General features: G+C 35.4%; 1 protein-coding gene across 1 annotated transcript; it reads left to right on the top strand.

Annotated features, from left to right (window-relative positions):
* The first annotated feature begins 6,684 nt into the window (after positions 1–6,684).
* On the top strand, positions 6,685–17,055 carry LOC120478477 (uncharacterized). The gene is made up of 11 exons (XM_039670380.2): positions 6,685–9,516; positions 9,968–10,089; positions 10,180–10,204; positions 10,286–10,332; positions 10,451–11,046; positions 11,715–11,820; positions 11,910–12,056; positions 12,148–12,208; positions 13,779–13,942; positions 14,034–14,115; positions 14,238–17,055. Exons 1-10 carry the CDS (start codon positions 9,336–9,338, stop codon positions 14,106–14,108), a joined length of 1,524 nt encoding a protein of 507 aa, XP_039526314.1. The 5' UTR covers positions 6,685–9,335; the 3' UTR covers positions 14,109–14,115; positions 14,238–17,055.
* The last annotated feature ends 296 nt before the right edge of the window (positions 17,056–17,351 follow it).

Here is a 17,351-nt window from a genome sequence, read left to right as displayed (position 1 = left end):
TCATTTTTTGAAAATGTCTTTAAAATCATACCCGACTTTATGCATTCACGAGTTATCATAGCAGGCGATTACAATTGCGTGTTAAATGCTAGGTTAGACACGTATCCCCGCCGAACCGCAACTAGTAAATCATCTGGTGTACTAAGCAATTACATGCAAAAGTTAAATCTAATCGACTGCTGGAGAGCTTTGCATCCCACGGATCATGACTTTTCATTCTACTCCTCAGTCCATAAGGCATACTCAAGAATTGACTTTTTCCTAATAGATTCCAGACTGTTGCAATGCGTAGTTTCAACTCAATATCATAATAGATTATTATCAGACCATGCCCCTGTTTCTCTTAATTTAAGAATACAATTTAGTAAAGGAGATTATGCCTGGAAATTTGATAATATGTTATTAAATGATGTCAAATTTTGTGAATATATTTCTAACAAGATTACACTATTTTTAGAAAACAACGATAAAGGAGATGTATCTGACTCGGTCCTGTGGGAGGCAATGAAGGCAGTTATCAGAGGTGATATTATAGCATATCAAACTGCAAAAAATAGAGAGAATAGAGCCAAATTGAATAATATTGACAAACAAATAACAAATTTAGAGATGGAATACAGATCAACCAGTTGTGAGACTATACTCAAGAAAATAGTTGCGCTGCGAAGCGAATATAACTCAATTCTCTCTAAGAATATTTCAAGACAACTTATGTCTATTAGGCAAAGGCAGTTTGAAATAGGTGATAAACCCCAAAAACTGCTTGCACGCCAATTAAAGCATTCTCAGGCAACTCGTGCGATACACAAAATAAAGTCGGATAGTGGGAAAATAATCGTTGATCCTAAAGAAATTAATTGTTGCTTTGCTGATTTCTATAGAGAAGTCTATGAATCAAAATGTGAAACAAGCTCGTAATAGAAGATTTTTTTTCTGGTTTGGACCTTCCCATTTTTAACACTGAAGCAAAACAATTTTTAGACAAAGAAATCACACTGGAAGAAATAAATAAAGTAATATCACAGTTACCCAATAATAAATCGGCCGGACCTGACGGCTTTAGTGCTGAATTCTTTAAAAAATTCAGGAATAATCTTATTCCTATAATCCAAAGATTGATTAGAGATGCAACAACACAATGTAAATTTCCACCAACAATGTACCGTGCGAGTATAGTATTAATTCCAAAACCAGGACGAGATAAACTGCAGATGGCTTCCTATCGACCGATTTCTCTTATTCCCATTGAATCTAAGATTATAAGCAAAATTCTTGCGAATAGGCTGAAAAAATACATTTGTTCAATAATTCATCAGGACCAAACTGGTTTTATGCCCAATAGGCATGTATATTTTAATTTGAGACGACTGTTTAACATAATTTATAACAAAGAAAACTTAAAGACGTGTAATTTCACTAGACGCTCAACGAGCCTTTGACCAGTTAGAGTGGAAATATATGATTGCTGCACTAAGGAAATTTGGATTCGGTTCAGAATTTGTTAAATGGATTGAAATGATTTATGCGCATCCAGTAGCTTCAGTTATAACTAACCAAGACGTTTCAAATCCATTTCAGTTATCTCGTGGCACGCGACAAGGATGACCCCTATCTCCTTTTTTGTTTGCCATTTCAATGGAACCATTGGCAGCAAGTATCAGGCAACATCTTAACATAGCACCTATAATGATCAAGGGCAGACCCCAACATCTTTCGCTGTATGCAGATGATATTATATTGTACATTTCTAACCCTGAAATGTCTATTCCACCATTACTTGAGCTTATTGAAAAATTTAGCAGTTTTTCTGGATTCACGATAAATTGGGAAAAAACTGAATTAATGCCAGTCTCTGACGATCTAGATAAAAATTTTTTAGCTAGTACCAAATTTAAAATTGCAAACAACTCATTTAAATATTTGGGTGTGTTGATCACTAAAAACCCTGAAATGTTATTAAAATTTAATTGGAAAAAAAAAATTGATCAGCTTAAAGAGAATATAATTTTTTGGAAGACACTCCCCATGTCCATGGTAGGCAGAATAAATGCTGTAAAAATGGTTGTACTTCCAAGATTTTTGTATGTGTTTCAATGTATTCCTTTCTTTATCCCCCTTCATCATTTTAAACAGCTAGAATCTATTATAACTAGCTTCATATGGGCCAACAAGACTGCGAGGATTAATAAGAAACATCTAAACAAACTTAAAGATCAATGAGGATTTGGGCTTCCTAATTTTAAATATTATTATTGGGCAGCCAATTTATGTTCTTTAGCATGGTGGAGGAAATCTGGATTGGTGGAGTTAGGTGACAAGCCAGAATGGTTAGCAATTGAAGAAGCTTGTTGTAATAAGACTTCATTAACGGCTCTGCTCAATAGTCCCATTAAAATTGACACCAAAAGTATCAACGGAAACATAGTTATCTCTAATATAATTAAGGTGTGGAAACAAATTAGGGTATATTTGAAAATTCCAGATATATATCTGGACACACCAATTTGTAATAATCATGCTTTTCCTCCGGGGTTACATGATAAGCTCTTTTTTCAATGGAAACACATGGGTATAGTAACAATTCTAGATCTTTATAGAGAAGGCACATTTAGCTCTTTTGAACAGTTAAAACAGAACTATGCTCTTGTTTCTGCACATTTCTTCCGTTATTTGCAAGTTAGAGACTTTGTTAGAAAGCACATTCCAAACTTTGAAGTTTTGAATTTGAATCCCACCTTAGAGAGAATCGTGAATGTACATCCTGGTTCGAATGGTAGTGTTTCTAACTTTTACAAATTACTGTTAGAAAATCTGGATAGCAACACAGAGAAAATAAAACATGACTGGGAGGAGGAAATTGGTCTTAGCATTCATGAAAATGTGTGGGATGCATGCTTGAGAAACATACATACATGTTCTGTAAATGCTAGACACAATTTGATTCAGTTCAAGGTAATACATAGGCTTCATTATTCAAAGTCAAAACTTCATAAAATATATCACACAATTTCTCCACTATGCAATAAGTGTAAAATGGCAGAAGGCACACTGTTTCATTCGTTATGGTCATGTAGTAAAATTCAGCAATTTTGGAAATGTATATTTAAATTTATTTCTGAAGCAAATTGAGTTGGAGCCTGAGCCTTGCACTGGACTTTTAGGAGCAGAGAACGCTTTTTGTAATAAATATCAGACACAGGCCATTTCATTGTGTATGATGTTGGCAAAAAAACTTATTTTACAAATGTGGAAAGCTGATGCTGTCCCCACTTTTGAGATGTGGGCTAGGGAATTGGGAAATATGCTGTACTTGGAAGAACTGAGATTTACATTAAAAGACAAATTATCCATTTTCATTAAGATCTGGGAACCAGTAAGAAAATTTTTACAGATGGATTGATCAAGCGTTATATGTTATTTTGATTTCTGTTGTTGCCATTCACTTGGATAAAACTGTGTATGTTTATTCTTTGCCTATTTATAAAAGTTTTTGTTTGTAGACTTGAAGATACCTTCTACAATCATTGCAATATTGTGGGGGGAGGGGGGGAGGGCTGTTCTAATTCTAAAAAGCTGTTAAGTATTCAGCCAAATGTAACATGTACAATGATATTGCTTAAGAAATATATTTAGCCGTACTACTGTATAGTTACTGTTTGGTGGCATTGCATGTAGGTTGTCTTCATGAAAATTGAAAATAAAGGGATAAAAAAAAAAAAGAGGAGGAAAGGAAGCGTTAGAGTGTGGAAGATTGGGAGGAAAGGGGTGGATAACAGTTTGGAGAAGAAATCCCTGAAGAGCCCCTGGATTAGGTCAGCTGGCCCTGTTTTTAATATGAGCAAAATGTCTTGCTAATGGACCTCTATAGGTGAATTCATTGAGAAAGTCGCTGGTCACCACTGCATTGAGCTCAGTTTGAGTCAAGGAGAGCTAAAGCATGTGTTCAGAATGATAGAGGTGGTTATGTCAGCTAAAGAACCTGTCCTTAAAATCTCAATTCGTGTTTATATTGTACAGTCAATATTGAACATAGTTGCATGGGTTTGTGTTAAATCTGACGCATTAAAAGAAATGAGAAACTTCAAAAAAAAAAAAAAAAAGATGTCATACTCATAACAAAGACATCTTAAACAATGTCACATTTGCATTTAAGGTATGATTATTGTGCGAATGACACTTAATGACAGTTGTCATAAACCCTACTTCATGGTTAAGAAGGTGTCATGTCAGTGTTATGCACACCCCTTCAAGTAAAGTGTTATCTAACAAAATTTTAATAACGTGTTAAAACAGATTTATGAGCTTAAAGTGTGTGCAAGCTAAAATCCATCATCATCTCATACCCTGATTCACTAAGCCCAGGCGGGATGGTTCCTCTGCAAATTGTTTATAGTCATTCGCCGAAGTTTCTCGGAATTCCGAAGTTCTGGGAAGAGATGGGGAGAACTGGGAGATTTTACATTTTGTAAAAGAGTTTTTATTACTCAACAGGGCCCTCATTTATGAAAGCGAGGTATGCGCAGATTTATGAGCTTAAAGTGTGTGCAAGCTAAAATCCATCATCATCTCTTACCCTGATTCACTAAGCCCAGGCGGGATGGTTCCTCTGCAAATTGTTTATAGTCATTCGCCGAAGTTTCTCGGAATTCCGAAGTTCTGGGAAGAGATGGGGAGAACTGGGAGATTTTACATTTTGTAAAAGAGTTTTTATTACTCAACAGGGCCCTCATTTATGAAAGCGACGTATGCGCAGATTTATGAGCTTAAAGTGTGTGCAAGCTAAAATCCATGCCAAACATTTATATATAGAGAACATCAGGGTCTGAGCAGACGTAGGCCTAAACACACTTTTCCTTGTGGTGGACAGTTGGAGAACTGCAGGTATTTGAATCCAAGCAATTCTTGCCGGTGACCATTCTCAAGTTAAAGTTTTGGGTTGACTGTTGCTCTTTTATATGTTATTGATAATTAAGTGGAGCATACAAAGCAGAGACCGAACACCATTCAGCTTCAAGATCATTAGCCATTTCGCTATAAATTTCACTTCTGGAAGAGAGGCATATATGCATTTTTGTGTGTGCATAAGTCCATTTTCTAAATCACACGTAGTGTATCTATACTATATGCACAATTGAGAAATGATCGTAAGATCAAATGTAGGACCGTTTCTAAGCAACATTTTATACATGGGTCCCCATGCGAGAAAGGTATTTTATTGAACAGATAAACTGACATATGTAGCTCTAACAGAGTTTTTTGTTAATCATTATCTATTTTATTATTTTTGTTGCAATGTGCTGGAATTTGTTTTCAAGGAAGTACAGTAATGGGTAAACCTACAGTAGCCTACATCTTCAGCGAGTCAGCTTGAAATCATTTTCATCTAAACTGGTTATAGCTCTGGTTATAGGTTATAGCCTAATGTTTAAAAAAAATTAGTACAATAAAATGCATGCAGGTTTCTCCAATACTGCTGTCATTACCACCATACTGAGCATTTTACAAAGCAATTAAGTTGTCTTATACTGTATATAATAGTGGTATTTTCATAATTTAAAGCTAGCTTTTAAGTCCAAGGTTTCTCTCTAAAAAGTGCTGGTGCTAGTGACTTGATTGTTATTCCATCGTGATAAATGTTTTAAAATTGTACGTTTATACTTATATAAGAACTTTAACATTTTAAAGATGTCCCCTATTACACAGGCTATTACATAAAGTGATGCCAAGCACTAAAAAACAGTGAAGTTACATCGAGAGAAAGACTTGTCTCCGACTTATAAACTGCATTTATTTTCTATCTTGATCAGACACAGAACCGTAGTGATGACTTAAGAGCATCATATCAGCGTGATGAAGTGAAGGCACAGCAGGAATGAACTCCCCTGCTGGCCACTTTACAAACACTTTTAGTCATTTTCTGCGGGATGGGTTATGAAAATAGAGCAACCTTTCAAAATTCATGAGCAAACACAAGCTCCGTAGGCTACATCAGTCCAAAAGCAATGTTGAGGTTTTGCACTTTCTTTGTAACTATATTTTTGCCAAGAAAATTATTTCAGTGAAAATTGAAAATGTAAATAAAAAGCTTTTCAGTTACCAAAAAATATGAATTACTTATTACTATGCATCATAACCTGAGATAGTTCACTTTAAAAAAAAAACACTTTTTCTGATAATTTACTCACCCCCATGCCATCCAAAATATCCATGTCATTCTTTTTTCAGTCGAAAAGAAATTAAGGTTTTTGATGAAAACTTTACAGGATTTTTCTCCATATAATGAACTTTAATGGGAACCAAACGGTTCAAGGTCCAAAAGACAGTTTTAGTGCAAACTGTTCAAAGGAACGATTCCAGACGATGAATAAGGTTCTTATCAAGCGAAACGATCGCTCATTTAAAAAATAATAATAACAAAGTTTAAGTTTAATAAGCCCAAATGGTCACCTTGCTCTGTTCTGTGATGCGCGTTCGTGACTCTCCTGTTCGAACTCGTTTATCAAACTGAACGAATCTTTTCCCGAGTCAACGGGAAATATTCGTTCATATTCATAAACGAGTTCGAACAGGAGAGTCACGAGCACGCATCACAAAACAGCAAGGCGACCATTTGAGCCTATAAAACTTAAATTTTGTTAATTATTTTTTAAATTAGCGATCGTTTCGCTTGATAAGACCCTTATTCATCGTCTGAAATGGTTTAAAGCCCTTTCAACTGTCTTTTGGACTGTCAATAAACGTACTGAACAGCTATAATCATTTCAGAAAAATATAAACTGCAGTCTCTGTTTTAATGGGCCTAAACGGTGACACACTTCCTCTTTTGTGAAAAAACAGATAATGGTTTCTTGCCAGGGAGTTTTTTTAAAACCTTATCTTAGTTAAACTCTTGCTTTCCGTAAAAGGTTGGGTCCAAAGGAAAATGTTCCTGGAATTCTCCCCTTAAAAAAACTAAACACCAGGATGATAAATCATACATCATTAGGCTAATGTCTATTGAAAAGCACACTGAATACTCCAGAGTGGTCAAACGATTTCTCAGTTTGCGGCCCTCCTTCCCAATCCTGATTATGTGGTAAAAGAGTTGAACAAGTTCGTACATCTTTGAATAGCAGTTTGTCAAATTAAGGTCAAGTTAACACAGAATTTTCTGATTTATACTGCAGCAAGTGTGGGCTTGTGCTAACAATGTATACAAGATTAGGTGACAAGATAAATTGTAGCTCCAACGTTATTGTCCGTGGATCTATACAGTATGCTGTCACGAATGTGTGATTCAGATCATCGATACGCATCCATGCTGTTCAACCAACTTTCTCAGTTCTAAACTCAAATAGTTCTAGGGAATTGTTTATAATAAAAAGAAGTAGAAAAAGACCACCTGGCCTGCATCATTATCCATTACCAGAGCTTGAATCAGGTGTTATTTGATATGCTAGTGCACAAAATAGATGTGAGATTAGGTTCACTTTATAATGATTGAAAACAAAGCACAAAGCCCCATTTAATTCCACATTGAATTGTAGACGTGAAGATGTGTCCCCGTGTTATGCACCAACTAGATTACTATCAGAAATTAAACAATTCAGTCATAATTATTGAAATCAGTCAAAATGATCATTTCAATATACTCTAGGCTAAATTATGTTCTTGAAGAGGATAAGCTTAAAATGTTATACTAAATATCATCTTTTAAATATGTGTATCAGCACTTTAACTTACCTTAAAAGACCAATGGGAGTATGAAACTGTTTGTTACAGTTTGCAAACTATATCCTAAAATATATTAAGATTGATTTAGATTAAGAAGGCATAGTGGAATTTATTAACATTGTATAATTTGAATCATATATTAGATGATTTCTGACAAAAGACACAAAGGTGGCATCAAGAGGCAGATTATACTGTGGTGTCTCCAGGGCGGTGCAGCACTGCCACCTAGTGTTGATACAGCGAAACTGCATTGAATTAAAAATTAGAAAGTGTTTTGTTTTTTGTTACATAAATCTAATTAGTTACAAAAGCTATAACTAAACCATATCATATGATGATTCCTGTCTAGTGGGACCTAAAAAATGCACCAAATAATTATTGTGGATAATCTGTGAAACATAGCCTACTATTCAGATCTATTTTACCATCTTTTTTTCTCTTGCTATGACTCAATATGTGCCAACATCGTCAGATTAAAAGAATTCATTTGAGAGGTGAATAACATGCACAAATGAATGCACTTTAATATAGGCGTATTCTGAATAATGCATTAAGATGATCCAGTACAGGTTATTTGCCGGATGTCTTATATGACAGTAGCGGCACCTGGGTTTTAGCTCTATAAATTATGATCAACATTTTGTAAGCTTTATTTAAAATATAGAAAATAAATTTTAATCCCACATCAGACATAGCCTACTTTTGGCAGAATTATATGTCCTTGCGTTATTCAGCCTGAGGGTGGCGCTCTAATGATGATTAACATACTTTAAGTAGGCTACATTCAACAAAGACTTGCCTAGGCTATTTATTGCCTCCGAGTGTAGTTTTATAATATTGCAAGTTTGTGTAGAAATGCCAACAAACACAACAGAACTAGCTACTGTAGGCCTCGAGGCATAATTAAAGGCTATTCACTACGCACTTTTAAACTGAAGGATTTGCACTTTCAATAATTTGATATAGGCAACTACTCCACAGCATGGGAAAAACGGACATGTCCACTTGCATAGCTGAAGCGGACTTGTGTGTGTATATGTTTGTGTGTCGTCGGTAGATGTCAGTGTATGATTTAATATGGCATGCAGAGCCAAATGCCATCCAGCTCCACCTCTCTGGACGTCATGGGTTGAGTTAGTTTGACAGTCCAACTTGGAGGATAAAGATCCGCTGCTTTTCACTGATTCGTAAATAATGCAAATAATTTAATAATAATAAAAATAATAATTATTATTATTATTAAATTAATAAATTAATGTTTTTAGAATAGATTAGGTTAAATTTAAGATTTTGGCTTTTTATTTATATTAGGCCTATATTAGGCTACATTTTATTAATTTTGTGCTAGTTTGATCAACAGAACTGCACGAGTTAAGCTACATGTGATTAAAGAGCTCATCCTCGATTTAACATCTTTAATCCACATGGGTTCACTGTTCTCGTATGATAAAACTCAGGTGAGATACGTTGACTGCCCCGCCTCCTCAAGTCAGGTAATGAAAACACATCTTACATAACACTTGTTGAATGAGGACTAGTAGCAGCCCATTACTCGACCATTTTACGTTTGTTATCATAGCGCTCTAAACGCGTGACACGTTCTAGTCTAAACGGACAACAGGATGGTGAGCAGTCAGGTAGAGGCCACCGGGCGAGATATGTTGACAAAAGACACCGAACACCGCGACTATTCCTACGACGGGTCATCTCTGCCGGCAGAATCGCCTTCAAATGGAAGGGGGTTGAAACTACGGACTCAGAAACCGTCAGAGGACGGTAACGTCAAGCAGAGCTGCCAAACAGGTGGGTACAAAATATCTCCTGAACAATGTCCATGTGAAGATTAATCATTGTGACCCTACTGGGTTTAAGTCTATCCAACCTAAGCTGGTGTGCTCTGATGGTTTCAGATGGTTTAATAAGGACTTATGGCCTAGTTTTTAGCAGCTAAAACCATCAAAACTGTCTTAGATTGGTTTAAGATGTCACATTCATTTTAGGTCTATATAATAAATCTTTTTTTTTTAAATGTATATAAGATATTATCCCAAACTCTATTAAACTATTTATGTTATATACATTTTTCCTATAGCCTATACAGTTAACATGATCATAAATATTAGTTCCTGGCTGAATTTTGAAATGGGTTTGTTTGCTGTTAGATCACATTTGGGGTCCTGTTCCATAATTAAATATAGCCTATATTTTCAGACATAAAGCCCACTGCTTCTCTAATTGCCCTGTATTCCTTTAGGCTCGAAAAAACACAAGTCCACATCTGAAAAGAAATACCTCGGAGTTAGAGTGAAAATGCCAGTACGGGACATTCTCCGAAATATTCGTATTGCCAAGGGCATTGACAATAAAGATCTGCAGGTATGATTTTGTTTCTGGTGATGTTTCTTCTACTATTTATTTATAATCACATTAAGGCATGTTGATCATGATCTGACTGTATTTTTTTAGGGAATCAAATCTAAGGCATCTAAAGGTAAGGTTGAAATATGGAAATGTTTGCATGATCATTTTAACCTCATTACGTTTCTAAAATAAAAATGTCTTTTGTACAAAGGGGAAAAGAAACGAGTTACCATCGGTGGAAACCGGAGACGTTTTCTGGTGAGTGACGTGTGCAAAATTGTAGCTCCATTTCTTTATATATATTTTTTGGAGATGTCTTTGGACCAGTTACCTGGTACATAGGCTGGTTGTGAGAATTTTTTTTTGTCTGCTATAGAAGAAACATCAAACAAAGGGTCTGGAAGAGCTTGCTATTATAGTAGAAGTGTTGGAGGAGGATCTTAAGACCTGTCAGCCATACAGATCACCAAACAAACCCCATTCAGCTTCATCCTCTTCAGAGTTCTGGGTTGAAGAAGCATACGGAAGCAACACATACGGTCAGGAGAATGAAATCCCTCAATCTCCAAGCTACTCTGTACCCTCTGAAACCTCGCCTGTCCATTCTGCGTGCAGCCCTTACCCGTCCCCATCTTACAGCCAGGGTACCGATGTCTTCTTTGAGAATCATGAAGAATATAGCAGTTATGAGTCAGATGAGTACAGGTATGATGATCTATATGGTATGAGCTGCTCTGCTGCAAACTCATGCGAATACCAAGTGCCTTCCCCACAAGAATCATTCCATGCAAGTCCCACCCCAGAAGTCTGGGAGTTCTCTCCAGAAAAGATGAAGTGTCCACCATGGCCACAATCTCAACAGGAGGAGTGCAGCAGTATGACCTTCTTCTGTACTCAAATGGAAAGAGAGGAGAATCTGCTGAAGGAGATATCTGACCAAGAGCTTCTTGCTGCAGACGAAAACGGAAGGATGTAAGATCATTTTACTTTTCAAAAACTCACTGAAGCCATTGCAGATGGTTTCTTCATGCAGATTCTAATGGGTAATCTTTCAAAGTACGGCTGTAATTTATACGAAATGAAGAAAATAGCACAGTTTCTGAAAATAATCTTCAAGTAGTAAGAATTGCAAGGGTACTTTTGTAGTGCCACCTTTATCATTTGAAACTTTTTATGAAAGAACGAAATTGGGTCACCCGTCGTCGTTGTCACGTTCAATAAGTGGCTGCATTAGTTTTCCGCTCACAACTTTATGACAAACCCCATTATTAACTCCTCAAGCAGGGCAGAATAAAAGAGATTAATGGCTCGCATAGGAACCCGGTTGAAATTCGAAGCAACAAAAATGGCACATAGGGTCTTCAAACAAGCCCTCTCGCACACAGAATCAATTGGAACAATGGTAATTGATATGACCGTACACACAAACCTGACAAACATCCTGAAAGACCACACCAGTTGAAATGACAACTATGTCAGACTCATTTAAAGGTGACGTTGGTTTACCTTTCCGTGGAATAGGCCAATAGAACTCCACCCATTGAACACAGCCATTTACAATTAGTAATGGCTTTTCCCTGACACTGAAAAGCGAACAGATCTTACAATAGAAAGTGACTGGTTTCTTGCTCTCTTCACAGTCTTTTACACAGAGTTGTTGAGGAGGGAAAGAGATCCCTTGTGTATGTTATTGCCAGAAGGATGATGGCTCTGAAGAAACTAGATATCAAAGATTCAGAGGGAAAGGTGACAAACAATCATACATGCATATTCTGTGAGTGTCAGTCGCTCAGCAAACACGCATAAATGTTGCATGGGCCTGTTTTTCTTTCTAGACTCCTCTTCATCTTGCTGCACAGAAGAATCAACACTTCATGGTGGCTGATTTGGTGTCACTCGGTGCAAATATCAATGCGAAGGACCGATATGGGAAGACATGTCTCCATCTCAGTGCAGAGAATGGATATATTCGAGTGTTGGAGGTAAATTTATGTGGTGCTGGAATATTAGCTTACAGATCATGCCACTTCTACACATTCACTCACACTGTAAATGTTTTGTTTTTTTTGACAGGTCCTGAAAGGTTTAATGAGAATTGGCGTGAATGTTAATTTGGAGGAAAGAGATGCAAACGGTATGTTCAGTTTCATTTATATGCTAATAATATAATTGTGCGTTAGGGGACCAGTTATTATGTCCCCATTCATTTGCATAAAAGTCATCCAGATGATTCATTTTACAAATCTTTTATGAGTTTTTTTTTCCACAGTAAGGCTGTGACTTCAACTTTAGAAAGAATCTTGTAGAACTAGTCACAAACTTTGTTGTTTCAAAATGCCGTTGTGTAAGAGCTGCCTCAGTTTTGTAATCAAAATTTACATCACTAAAGAAAGACTTTGAAGTGATGGGGTTCATTGGTTAAAGCTGAAGGTTTATTGGCATTGTAAAAAAAAGCTGAAGGTTTGTTGGCATTGGTTTGTGCAAATGTAAAATGTACCAGCTATAAATATTTCTTAAATTGCACAGACATACAGTACATGTTGGGCCACTCTGTCATTCAAAGAAATTAAGAACGCATGCAAAAAAAAAGTAAGAAACAACTAAATATTTTTTTTAACTGATTATGTTGTAGTTGAAGCAAAGTCCAGTCTTTACTTTAGTCTCCTGTGAGTTTTTTTGTTTTGCTTATGCATTTAAAAAAAGCGTGTTTTTTCCCCGATAATTTTGTCAGATAAATATCTTAACTGAGTTTATTGTTTTGTTCTTTCCTCATATTTAACACACACACACACACACACACACACATATATATATATATATATATATATATATATATACACACACCATTAAAATTTGAGGAAAATTTTATATATATATATATATATGAAGAGTTCAGATGCAAAAGCATCTAAATGCCATTTGAAATTTTCTTCTTTAATGATGATTTTTATCAAACTTGTATATTTAAGTTCAGTAATTTCACTTAAATAACAATTAATAGGTAATTATCATTGCCATTTAAGTGAAATTACTGAACTTAAATATACAAGCTTGATAAAAATTATCATTCTAGAAGAAAATTTCAAATGGCACTTAGAGGCTTTTGCATCTGAACTCTTCATATATACACATACACACACACTACCTATACACATATATGCTGTATGCAATATAACATATTTTCCTCATATTTTAATGGTTTCATCAATCTTTTAGGGTCATTAAAAACAATATCCCCTCAGAAAGCAGAAATAATATGGGTCAATGACACTTTTTGTCAATTAATTCATTCAGAAATACATGAAACCTTATCATGTAGATTTGCATAGTCTTTCAATATTATTCCCTTGAAAATAAATATATAAACGATGTGTGAGCAATTTAATTATTAATTGAATTATTTGAATGACAAGGCAAGGCTAGTTCAGGTTGTAAAAAGCCATATCATGCATATTACATAGTCACTTCAGTAGAGCCTGAAAAAAAAAAAATGCAATGGCTTGTTCTTGCAGTTTACATGATTTAACATGTTGTAAGTCTTGATAAAGTTACCAGACAAATTATGATCTCTTTGGATCCTGGCCATGAGCTTTCACACATTGAAGTTGTTTTGGATCAAATCGTTTGCTAAACGGCTAATTGGATTTGGAAGTGTATATCTATGTGAAGAGAACAGGGATTTATGGATGGTATTTTGTTTGCAGGGCTCAGTGCTTTGCAATGCGCAGCAGTAGCTCTTAACCACACTGTGCGGGAACTAGAGCTGTACGAGTCTGCGGGCCATCTTAGACTGCACACTCTTCGCAAGGAGCAGATGATGGAAACGCTCGAGTGCCTCCTTCAAATGGAGTGCTTTATACATGCTCCGGTGAGAATGAGAGACGTACATGAACCTGCCCCAACATAATTCATTTGTTTAGGAGTTTCATTAGTGTTTTTTTTTTTTTTTTTCCAAATAGGAACATGGTCGCCTCAATACGATGAACAGTGTTGATTTCAAGCCGTGTGAAGAAGCAGCCTTCTTTGTCAATTGAAATCAAGGTGAGAGGGATGCCTAATATTAGATGACTTATGTGCATACCTGCGAATAAATCTGACATGTTTTGTTGACAGCACAAATTCTTAAACCATGTGGTTATTGAATTGTTTTTCTTGTTTTTCAGGCCATCAACAACGTGATTTCGAAGTGGTCTGGCTCATTTGCAGCTTCTTCTAGCAAGAGTTGTTTTCTCTGCCTGGCCACGCAGTACTGTTAACTGACGGTAAATGTTTTTGAGTGAATACAAGCTTTAACCTGCCAATGAAGACAATTATGTACATGTATATACACACATATTTTCGTTATCAGTTACTTTTTTTTTCTGTGGATAATGAGAAAAGTCTTCATGGCAAGGTTAAGCTATGTATTATGCAACCATAGGTTTTGTTAAGTGCTCAGGGGAAAAGTGAGGTGTATCACTATGCAAAAACACAATGGTTGCCCATTAGCTGGTTTCTATGAAACTTCCACTGTTAGTTACGTTTGAGTAGCAAAATGTTAAAAAAAAAGAAAATGTGGAAAGACCTATGAGTCTTGTGTCGAATGCCACAATTCCTATTCACTCCAAGAGTAAATAGTTGTGATTATTGAGGAGACTGTCATGATTACATATACTGGCGTACAATAGCAAAATGCAGAGGCTGTGCCAACAATGGAACTGATTTTTTTTTTTTTATTATTGCATTTTTTTGCTTTTGCGCACCAATATATGTTGATGTTTCCTAATAGCATTTACAACAATATATACACATATTGCTAGGTTTTATTCTCCATTATGCAAAGTTGTTAGTGAATTTTGATGCACACAATTGTTCAATAAGAAAAGTCAGAGAAAATATGATGCATCAACAAGGATGCTTTAAATTGATCAAAAGTGACGGTAAAAACTTTTGGAATGTTACAAAAGATTTTTATTTCAAATAAATTCTGCTCTTTAATTATCAAAGATTCCTGAAATAAATAGCAGTTTCAGGAAAAAATATTAAGCAGCACAACATTAATATTAATACAATAGTCAGCATTTGAAGAGGATCAATTTCAAAAGAGGAAAAAAGTTATACATACATTTTTAACAATACCTGTTCTTGTCTTAGGACATTTTTGTACTTTTTTTTTTATCCTCTACAAATGTTGACTACTGTAGTTTCTTGAGCAGCAAATCAGCATATTGGAATGATTTCTGAAAGATCATGAGTATTCATGCTGAAAATTCAGCTTTGTCATATTAAATAGTAAATATATAAACATTCTAGTAATTTCACAATATTACAGTTTTTTTTGATCAAATAAATACTGCCTCTGTGAGCATAAGACTTTTTTCAAAAATATTAAAATAACAGGATTATTGGAATTACAAGGTATATGTTAGTATTTGAGGTGAGAAGTTTTAAAATATTCCTAATTTGACAAAAGATTGCTCTTGTGTAAGCAAAAGCTGTCCAACCCCCCCACCCCCCTCATTTACTCACCCTAACTATCGGAATCTTTTTCCGAAGCTATATGAGTGTCTTTCTTATATTGAACATGTTTTGAAGAATGTTGGTAACCAGACTGTTGTTGGACCCCATTGGCTTCCATATTTGATGGTACCCATTTACTTCTATAGTAGAAAAAAAAAAGGAAGCCAATGGGGTCTAACATATCTGGTTAACAACATTCTTCAAAATATCTTCATTTTAGTTCAAAAGAAGAAAGAAACTCGTACAGTTTTTGAAGAGTAAATGATCACAATTTTTTTTTTCATTTTTAGGTGAACTATCGCTTCTTTCTGATAGAATGAAAGTTATTTGTTTTAGGGCATTGGGTACTATAAGGTGTTTTCAACAACATTATATTTAGCATATTTTTGTAATAGGTAACAGTTATATTTAGTAAATCTCTAACTGTTTTACATTATTAAACCTGTGCCATGTAACACAGTTAGTGTTACATGGGCACATAGAGGGTGATTCATATCTTGCATAACAAAAATATTTTTGGGTGCTGTATGTATGACATATTTACGGCTTTGTTTATGCTCTTGTAAAGTGTACCGATTTTTTTTATTTTTTATAAATGAATATGGTTTTATGTTGTTTCCTTGTAAATGACCTGTCAAGTGCTGCAGATAAAGTATGAGATCACAAAGGCTATACGTTTACATGCATAATTGTGATTTATTGCTCAATGTGGCCAATGTAATATCAATGTAACTTCCCTAAGCTCTTCCCCACCGCCATTTTAAAGTACATTTAACTTTAAGGACGTTTTTTAGCTAGGGAAGAGCATAAAAATTGGACTTAAACGCAGACCTGGAGTGATCAAAGAACTCTTTGGAGTGACTCCCGTCCGCTCATATCGTAACGAATGTCAAGTGACACGAATCTAGAGTGGCACAAATGTGGCATGAAATCTGATTTTTTTTTTCTTCTTTTCTTAATGATTGTGTTTGAAAATTGATCATTTGATATCTGATTTCAATTAAAAAATAAATATATATATACTGTATATATAAACGTTCAGACTGAGGTCGCATTGCAAAACATTCGACCCAAATCAGATTCCACTTGGTTTGTGCTGTTCACACTGTTATGAAAAAATAAAAACATATCTGAGTCGCATTTGATTTGGGGCACTTTTGCCTGCAGTCTGGACGTAGGACGTATTATTGGTGTTATTTTTGCATTAGTCTGGGAAGGGGCGTTTTCATAAACTTAAACTGAGTTTTTGAACTCTCATCAGTCTTATCCTGTCCAGGTCTGTGCCCGAGGCATTATGGGGCAGGTTTGTACAGATGAGATACCAGTGTAATTATCTTGTTGCTTTGTTGTTTTCATCTTGACCCTGTTAGAGAGAGGGGGAGGGGGGGAGAGCATATTATACTTATTGCTGTAAGACATAGTCACAGTTACATATACATGCTGATGCTGTTTGAAAAAAAAAAATAAACCAGTTATATTTGACTGCTGCTGTTTTTGTGTTTTTATGCAAGTTTATAGCAGTAACTTATATCTTTCTCCTGAGTTCACAAGAGGCGACTGTTCTGAATTTTTTAATTTAAGCTCACTTGACTGGTTGATATGGATGGACACAGCTGTATCAGAAGAGTTTCGCTAAATTATGACTCTGTTCCTCTCACAAAGCTTTTGTGTGACTTTGATTATGACGTACAGACCACTTTAACAATATTTTTCTGCTTTTGCATGCTTTTGGAGGCCTGAAAGTGGTGTTGTTTTAGTATAGTGTTAAATTTGTTTGT

The sequence above is a fragment of the Pimephales promelas genome, chromosome 16 (assembly GCF_988280905.1).
Source record: "Pimephales promelas chromosome 16, fPimPro1.hap1.1, whole genome shotgun sequence".
In the NCBI taxonomy this organism is placed as follows: Eukaryota; Metazoa; Chordata; class Actinopteri; order Cypriniformes; family Leuciscidae; genus Pimephales; species Pimephales promelas.
This window is presented reverse-complemented; position numbering and strand designations above follow the sequence as displayed.